This window comes from Papio anubis, chromosome 16 (genome assembly GCF_008728515.1).
Source record: "Papio anubis isolate 15944 chromosome 16, Panubis1.0, whole genome shotgun sequence".
Taxonomy (NCBI): Eukaryota; Metazoa; Chordata; class Mammalia; order Primates; family Cercopithecidae; genus Papio; species Papio anubis.
Genome location: NC_044991.1, coordinates 27,270,922 through 27,280,133, shown reverse-complemented (window position 1 = coordinate 27,280,133; position 9,212 = coordinate 27,270,922). Strand labels below are relative to the sequence as shown.

Below are 9,212 nucleotides of genomic sequence, written 5' to 3'. Positions count from 1 at the left end.
ACGAAGTTATGTTAGCCCAGCCATAAATGTTTAGGAAACTTCAAAACAGCCTAGACTGCCTCCTTCCCCACTAGCTCTGAGGAGCCCGAGGGAAGTCAGAACTAAAGAGATCCTCGAGGCTCCAGACAAACACTTTCCAAGCGCTCAACTGACCATCACTACCTGAGCCCATCCCTGAGGCTCCGGGTACAGGGAACAGGGAGTGGGGGCACTGAGACAGAATGGCCTTCAAGCTCTGCTCAGCCAAAGCCAGCAGGCTGACATTGGAAGCTCTCAAGCGATGCATAAAAGCCCAGCACAGGCTGGGCGCAGTGGCTCATGCCTGTAATCCCAGCACTTTGGGAGGCCCAGGCAGGCAGATCATGAGGTCAGGAGATCAAGACCATCCTGGCCAACATGGCGAAACCCCGTCTGTTCTAAAAATACAAAAAATTACCCAGTCATGGTGGCACGCGCCTGTAGTCCCAGCTACTCAGGAGGCTGAGGCAGGGGAATCGCTTGAACCCAGGAGTCGGAGATTGCAGTGAGCAGAGATCACGCCACTGTACTCTAGCCTGGAGACACAGCAAAACTCCATCTCAAAAAAAAAAAAAAAAAAAAAAGCCCAGCACAGGGCCCACAGCCTGGCTGCACACTAGGAAGTTATAATCACCTGGGGAGCTTTGAAACCTGCCACCACTGGGGCTGATTGAACTGGGCCGGGTGGGACACAGGCAATGGTAGTGTTTAAAGAAGCCCCACGTGAACTCCTAGTTGGCAGGCGGGGAAGACAGAATATGGAAGTGCGGAATGACACTGCTGCTACAGGAGGCTCAGGATGGCGTCCAAGAGGAAGCGTCCTTGTGTGGGACAGTGCATCCGCAGGAATACACAGCCCAGGCTGCAAGGGGCGGAGGGAGGGAAAGCTCTCTTCAATAAGAGGTCCCACCGCTCACAAACCAGATGGGAACATCTCTCCAGTCTGCGGAAATGCACAGGGGTGGGGCAGGGGTCACTCTGGGAATCAGTCCTCAGTCACCATGACTGCTCACAGTTGCCAAAGCACTTTCACCATGGCCGCATTCTGAATGGCAGCCTGGCACCAACCCTTAGAGGCACGTGGCCAGTTCCCATTACCCCAACTCTTGGATGGGGAAATGGAGCCTGGGAGGTTACAGAACTTGTTCAAGTTCACACAGGTAGGAGGGGGTGGAACTAGGACTTGAACCCAGACCTTCTGATTAGAACACAGCCTCCTCCAACAAGCCACCCAGCTTCCCAGGTCCCCTGACGCTGGGGCAGGAGGGCTGCGTCATTGTCAGACCAGACCAGACCCAGGCCCTGCTAATGTCCAAGGCACACTGTGGTCTTGGGGACACTGTCTCAGGGAGGGCTTATTCCTGGAGGGCAGTCACATCCAGTGCCCAGGCTGAGTCACAGCCGGGTGTCAAACATCCTCCGGCCAACAGGATCAAATCTCTATCCTCCTATAACAGAGCTCTCTGAGGGAAACTGCCCTAGGGCTAAGGAGAGGGTTAAGAGACCATGCCCAGGGGCTCACCACCCGTACCCCCAATCCCAAGACCCACCCTTCAGACCTGCCTTTGTTCTGCAGACCTGTTTTGGTTGTCCCCACCAATGCCCAACCCAGCGAGAAAATTACACTTTGCTGCTGACACTTCTACTTTTGAATTCATTTTTCTTCCACTGATTTGGACTGTGAGTGTGGTTTCTGTCTTCTAAAAGTGCCAGACTGCAGCCTGATTTAAAGAGTTCATTTGATATTTTCCTGGGTTTAACTCAACTTTCTCCCTCTTGGCATTTATTCTTCTTCTGGATTCTGGGAAAAGCGAAGACAGGGTAAAATGAAATCCTGTAGGCTTGGGAGTCAAATGCAAGAAGGAGAAACTGAAGGCCAGCTCTCTTTTCCAGCTGCCCTCCCTATCGCCCCGCCTTCCCTTCCATGCAGAAAACCTGCTGAGAGCTGGCGTGCTTGGCCGGGGGCCACGTGGGGCCTTCCTGCTAGTGGGATGTTCAAGAGCGCTTAGGTTGGAGGGTTTCCATTCAGCATCAGGGAGGTAGGTGGGGTCTTGGAGACCATGCGACGTGGAATAAGGGCTCCATCTAGCACAGGCTTTCAAGCTTTGTGTGGGCTCCTCTTTCTATAGCTTCTCCCCAGAATGAATCTTCTGATGGCGAATCAGGTGCGAGCTCCCCCGGAAGGACTTGCCGCACAGATTGCACACGTAGGGCTTCTCTCTGGTGTGGGTTTTATAGTGCTCGATGAGGGCGGACCGGTGCCGGAAGGCTTTGCCACACTCGCAGGTGTAGGGCTTCTTGCCAGTGTGGATCCTCTGGTGCTGGATCAGCGCAGAGCTGTGGCAAAAGGCCTTGCCACACTGACAGCACTCGTAGGGCTTCTCACCGGTGTGGATGCGCTGGTGCTCGATGAGGGAGGAGCTCTGGCTGAAGGCCTTCCCGCACTTCTGGCATTTGTAGGGTTTCTCGCCGGTGTGGGTCTTGCGGTGCTCAATGAGGTTGGAGCTCTGGCTGAAGGCCTTCCCACACTCATCGCATTTGTATGGTTTCTTCCCAGTGTGGATCCGCTGGTGTCGGATGAGGTGTGACCTGTGACAAAAGGCTTTCCCACAGAGATCGCACTCGTGAGGCTTCTTTAGGGTGTGGATCTTCCGATGCTGGCTCAGGCCTGAGCTCTGGTTGAAGGATTTCCCACATTCCTTACACTGATAAGGTCTCTCTCCTGTATGAATCCTCTCGTGTTTCCTGAGGCTGGAGCTCCGGCTGAAATCCTTCCCGCATTCCCTGCATTCGTAGGGCCTCTTTCCCGTGTGGATCTTTTGGTGCTGCGTGAGGGCTGAGCTCTGGCGGAAGGCCTTCCCACACTCCCGGCACTCATAGGGCTTCTCCCCGGTGTGGATGATCTGGTGCCTGAGCAGGTGCGAGCTCTGGCTGAAGGCCTTCCCACATTCTCGACACGCGTAGGGCTTGGCTGGTTGTGGGGTTCTGTGAAGCGTGTTAGGTCCTGAGTCCCCTCTGTCTGTTTCTGCACAATCGCATGGACTGCGTTCTTCACTGTGAATTATCTGACACACGCTGAGGTCGGATTTCTGGAGGAAGGTTTGTCCGAAGAGCTCATCATCCTGGGGTCTGGTTCCTGGGGGGATACTGTGATGCTGAACAGGGCTTGAGCACAAACTGAAATTCCCCTCATAATCATCATGTTCTTCATCTTGCTCACCAAGAGGGATCTCCTTGTAGATCACAGCCATTTGCTCCAAACCTCTTTCCTGAAGAAAAGTGTCCCCCAGGTCCTCCCCTGGGAAAAGTCCTCGTTGTGACTCTAACCTGTTTTCAAATGCAAAGGTCTCGCCAAACTTGGTTGCTGGGGGAACCTCCATTGTGAATCTGCTATCATCCCCAATGGTTGTATTTCTTTAAAAATGTTCTTCTTTGGGCCACACTTACTGTTCTGACAATCTGAAAAGAAAACAGGAACGCTGTCAAGTCGGCAAGTCAAGCAGCTCATGTCCTAGAATGCCTGCTTCCTGTCCTAGAATCTAGAAATAACCAAATATGCATAAGACACAATGTTGCCCTGAAGATGATCCCAAATGAGTTAGAGGCAAGTTTTGCTTACCACAGACAATTGAAGGCAGACAGACAGACACAATCAAGTGCCACATCATGGTGTCTAGACTCTACGGGCTGAAGGTGTTCAGAAAGGTGAGCTAAAACAGGAAGTGGCGGCTGGGCGCGGTGGCTCACACCTATAATCCTAACACTTTGGGAGGCCGTGGCTGGCAGATCACTAGAGGTTAGGAGTGACCAGCCTGGTCACATGGTGAAACCCTCATCTCCACTAAAAACACAAAACAATTAGCCGGGTGTGGTGGTGGATGCCTGTAATCCCAGCTACTAGGGAGGGCGAGGCAGGAGACTCACTTGAACCTGGGAGGCAAAGACTGCAGTGAGCGGAGATCACCCCACTGCACTCCAACGTGGGTGACAAAGTGAGACTCTGTCTCAAACAACAACAACAACAACAACAACAACAACAACCACCAAGAAGTGGGGCCACTGCAGAAAAGGAGCAAGACTCCAGCTACTGGGTGACATTGGGGGCAGGTTTTACTGGGAAAGAGAAAGAGAGCTCTTCCCTTACCCTAGTTCAGCTGCACTCCCTCCAGCCAAGTGCCCCAGCCTAGGAGTCAGCATAGCTGCTGTTATTCTCACCCAACTGGTCCCCTCCTATCTACTTCCTGAGGCTGCACGAGCAGCATCTCTGTCTCTCAGTCCTCACTGCCACTCTGCAGCTCAGGCTTCAGTGCTACCTCCTGGGATCTTTTTAGTGCTCACCTCCAAACTAGCTGCTGATCTCCGGTTTCCACCTCTCCCTCTAGTGCACGCCCTATACTAAGAATAGAGTCAAATATCTAAAATGTAAGCCTGATTATGGATTATGGTGGTTCCCTTCTTTTCTTTGTTTTTTTTGAGATGGAGTTTCACTCTTTCGCCCAGGCTGGAGTATAGTGGCGCGATCTTGGCTCACTGCAACCTCTGCCTTCCAATTTCAAGTGATTCTCCTGCCTTAGCCTCCCAAGTAGCTGGGATTACAGGTGCCCGCCACCATGCCTGGCTAATTTTTGTATTTTTAGTAGAGACTGGGTTTCACCATGTTGGCCAGGCTGGTCTCAAACTTCTGACCTCAAGTGATCTGCCTGCCTCCGCCTCCCAAAGTACTGGGATTACAGGTGTGAGCCACCGTGCCCGGCCTGGTGGTTCTCTTCTTAGGATCTTGTGACAGCCCAACTCCTTCACACCTGGCCCTTCCAATCCACCTCCTGTCTGTCTCTCCTATACACTTCTTCTTTTTTATTTGAGATAGGCTCTCGCCCTATTGCCCAGGCTGGGGTATAGTGGTGTGATCTTGGCTCACTGAAACCTCTGCCTCCCAGGCTCAAGTGATCCTCCCACCTCAGCCTCCTGAATAGCTGGGACTACAGGTGTAAGCCACCACACTCTGCTAATTTTTTTAATTATTTCTTTTTGTAGAGATGAGGTCTCACTGTATTGCCCAGGCTGGTCCCTCCAACAATTCCAATTTTCCAGCTCGATGACTAATTTGCACTCCTGTTGTCTGGTCCTAACAGGTAAGGACCATTCTCAGACTGCCACTTGCTCATCCTTCAGGACTTGTCCAAACGTCCCCTTTTCTTTGCACCCTCAGGTTGTTCACCATCTCAGGCCCCCACCATTAGCTTGAAAATTCTCTAAGGGCAAATACTGCGCTCCTTCATTTCAGAAGCTCCAGCCCCCAGCACAAAAGCACAATTCCAATGAACACAGTTGTTGAATAACTGATCAAATGGAGGAAAAGCCATTTGTTTTTGTGCTAGAACTGTCATTTTTTTTTGGTCAAAGAACACTTTAGTCAAATAAGTCAACTGTCTAGGACAGGGGTCCCCAACTCCCAGGGTGGGGGACAGGCACCGGTCTGTGGCCTGTTAGGAACCGGGTCGCATAGCAGAAGGTGAGCGGAAGGTGAGCGAGCATTACAGCCTGAGCTCTGCCTCCTATCAGATCAGCAGCAGCATTAGATTCTCATAGGAACTCGTACCCTATTGTGAACTGTGCATATGAGGGATCTAGGTTGTGCACTCCTTGTGAGAATCTAACACCTGATGATCTGAGGTGGAACAGTTTCATCTCAAAACCATCCCCCATGTCCCCCACCCATTCAGGGAAAAATTGTCTTCCGCAAAACTGGTCCCTGATGCCAAAAACGTTGGGGATCACTGGTCTAGGAGATATAAGTAAATAAAACAGACAAAAGCAGAGCTGCTCCAGTTGAAGGAGGACGCCTTAGCAGGAACAATGAAGGAAGCTAGAACAGCCCACTCAGCACTCCCCCTCCCAGCTGTGGCCCCTGAAGAAACCCCAAAGAGCTCTATTCAGAAAATTCTGTGCTAGATAAAGGCAAAGTCTTCAGATGACACAATAACGATAGCAACAGCTCATATTCACTGAGCACCTACTATGTGCTAGGCATTAATAGGTCCTTCATGGCACCTCATTTAATCTTCACAACTCTATACAAAGGTACTATTATCCTTATACTGAATCTAGGGAGTAACTGCCTTAAAAATATATATATACTAAATTAACCAGAATAGTCAGAACTCATTTCTACTTGAAAAAAATTTTTTTGTTGTTGTTGAGACAGGGTCTCACTCTGTCACCCAGGCTGGAGTGCAGGAGTGGAATCACCGCTCACTGCAGCCTTGACCTCCCAGGCTCAACTGATCCTCCCACCTCAGCCTCTCAAGTAGCTGGGACTACAGGGGCATGTCACCACACCCAGCTAATTTTTAAATTTTTCTGTAGAGATGAGATAATATTATGTTGCCCAGGCTAGTCTTGAACTCCTGGGCTCAAGCAATCCTCCCACCTCCACCTCCCAAAGTGCTGGATTTCAGGCATGAGCCACCATGCCCAGCAGAAATGATTTTTTTTTTTTTGAGATGGAGTCTCACTCTTGTTGCCCAGCCTGGAGTGCAATGGTGCAATCTCGGCTCACTGCAACCTCCGCCTCCTGGGTTCAAGCAATTCTCCTGCCTCAGCCTCCTGAATAGCTGGGATTACAGGCACTCGCCACCAGGCCCGGATAATTTGTGTATTTTTAGTAGAGACGGGGTTTCACCATGTTGGCCAGGCTGGTCTCAAACTCCTGACCTCAGGTGATCCACCCGCCTTGGCATCCCAAAGTGCTGGGATTACAGGCGTGAGCCACCACGCCCAGCCCAGAAATGATCTTTTAAAATGATTTTTCAGCCAATAGAAAGACTGGATATATTTTTTTAAAAGGACTGAACTAAAGTATTTTCTTTCTCCAGGACAGAGTGCAGGGGTGTGATTACAGCTCACTGGAACCTCTGGCTCCCGGGCACAAGTGATTCTCCTATCTCAGCCTCCTAAGTAGCTGGGACACTATCCTGGCTAACACCGTGAACCCCGTCTCTACTAAAAATACAAAAAAATTAGCCGGGCTGGGTGGCGGGCACCTGTAGTCCCAGCTACTTGGGAGGCTGAGGCAGGAAAATGGCGTGAACCCAGGAGGCGGAGCTTGCAGTGAGCCGAGATCGCGCCACTGCACTCCAGCCTGGGCGACAGTACGAGACTCTGTCTCAAAAATAAAAATAAAAATAAAAAAAGAAAAGAAAAGAAAAAAGTAGCTGGGACTACAGGCACGTGCCACACCTGTCTAATTTTTGTACTTTTTGTAGAGACGGGTTTTCTCCATGTTGCGCAGGCTGGTCTCGAATTCCTGAGCTCATGCGATCCACCCATCTCGGCCTCCTAAAGTGCTGGTATTACAGGCATGAGCCCCCTCGCCCAGACCTAAAGTATTTTCAAAAATTCTTAGATCATTTCAACTCCTCTCCCCCTCCCCCCCCCTTCAGCAACCCACAATCTCCAACCCTTCCAGCTCTCTCACTCAATTTGTGCTCTTCGACCTCATGAAATCCAAGCCATTTTTACTCTAGTTCTCCTTTGCCAGTTCCACCCCTTCTCCATCCAGCTTAGACTCTCTCTATGCTATGCGCGTCACTTAACTCTCACGCTCCAGCACCATGCTCCTCACCTCCTTGTCCGGCTGCAACTAGCGGCTAAGTCCCAGCCTTCTCTACCAGTTCCTCCTAAGTTGTTAAATGTTGCCAAGAAAAATCATACAACTATGTATGGCACCACGACAAATTTCGAGTTTCCGATTTCAGCTGGGACCTCAGCTCTGGCATCCGATGACCTCCTCATTGCCAAGTCCCTCTCTTCTCAGTCCTCACCTTCCCACCCCATCTGGCACTGCTCTCCAATACCTCCTTCTCAAAACCCTTCATTTCAGGGGTTGCAAATTGGCAGCCTGGAGATCCTGCTACGTTATGTTTGGCTCTCGAAGAGTTCGGCTTTTCCTGTTCATTTTCCTTAGTTGCCAATATTTAAAACTCACTAGGTTTCTGGCTTTCTCTTGAAAAACGAAGATGTGACAATACCCCTTCACCCGCCCACATTGCCTACCTGGGTGCATGAAAGCTTTGAGCTACCCCCCAATCCCATCCCCACCCTCGCTTTCTTCCCTTGGCTTCTGAACGCTCTCTTCCCAATTTTCATGCTTTCCAAGTTCTCTTTCTTGATATGTTTAGATTGCAACTCTTCCTCCGCCCACCTGTTAAATCCTGGTGTTCTCAAACTTCCCTCCGTAGAGGTTTTCCATTCCCACTATATGGCCCCTACACGCTGAAGTCTCCACTCAGGATAAAAAGTTGGCAACCCTTTATCTGTCTCCCACAACATGTTAAGTGTTTTTGGACCGAAAATACAAAGGTCTGGAACTCCATGCTTCCCACCTCTGTCGGGGCCTTCTCCGGGTCCTTCTGCATCTGTCATCCCATCCTCCAGAGAGTCCCTAGGGCCTGGGCACCCTGCAAACCCTTAGTGCAGTCAAGGTTTCCTGGCTGGGGGCCCAAGAGTGGCCACGGACCCGCACACGCTGCCCAGGCGGCGACGTGGCGCCCCTACAGGCTTCCCCGCTATTGGGGACACGCGCACCCAGGGCCACCGGAGGGACAGGTGGTCAGGCGGACTCGGGTCAAACCGACGGACGCGGGGCCACTCACCTGGTCTGGGGCGGGGCAGCTCACCTGGGCCGGGGCGGGGCAGCTCACCTGGGCCGGGGCGGGGCCGCAGGCGGGCGGGGCGGGGCCGCACCTGAGCTGCTCCAACCCGCGGCCGACGCGGCCGACGCTGCCTTGCTCCGCGGCAGCTGCTGACGCGGTGCCCGCGGCCGCCCGAGCGCCCAGAGCCCCGCCCCCGGCCCGCGGGCACTTCCGGGACCACTCTAGGCCGCGCGGAGGTCCCGGCGTCTCGGTGGTCCCACCGCGCCGGGGTTCGCCGCAGGTAGCCCCCGGGCCCTGGGACATAAGGACCCGAGTCAGGAGAGCCTCTCCGGTCGGCATGGTGGCTCTGGCCGTCCGGGAAACAAGAGATGGGCAGGCGTTGGCAGGAGAATAGAGGAGGAAACAGGTCGGGACGGGCGGGCGGACATCGAGCCGCGGGCACTCGGGACATCTGCGCTGGGGCTGGGTGCAAGCCAGAAGCTACTGAAGCAGCTGGGGTCTTCAGGGAAAGGAGAGTGGAGCCCCAGAGCTGTCGACCCT

General features: G+C 52.5%; 1 protein-coding gene across 1 annotated transcript; it reads right to left on the bottom strand.

The window, feature by feature from the left end:
- Positions 1-892: 892 nt before the first annotated feature.
- ZNF70 (zinc finger protein 70) lies at positions 893-8,746 on the bottom strand. The gene is made up of 2 exons (XM_009198668.3): positions 8,673-8,746; positions 893-3,477 (listed from the first exon to the last, which is right to left on the bottom strand). The coding sequence occupies exon 2, from the start codon at positions 3,396-3,398 to the stop codon at positions 2,142-2,144; it is 1,257 nt and encodes a 418-aa protein (XP_009196932.2). The 5' UTR covers positions 3,399-3,477; positions 8,673-8,746; the 3' UTR covers positions 893-2,141.
- Between the last annotated feature and the right edge of the window lie 466 nt (positions 8,747-9,212).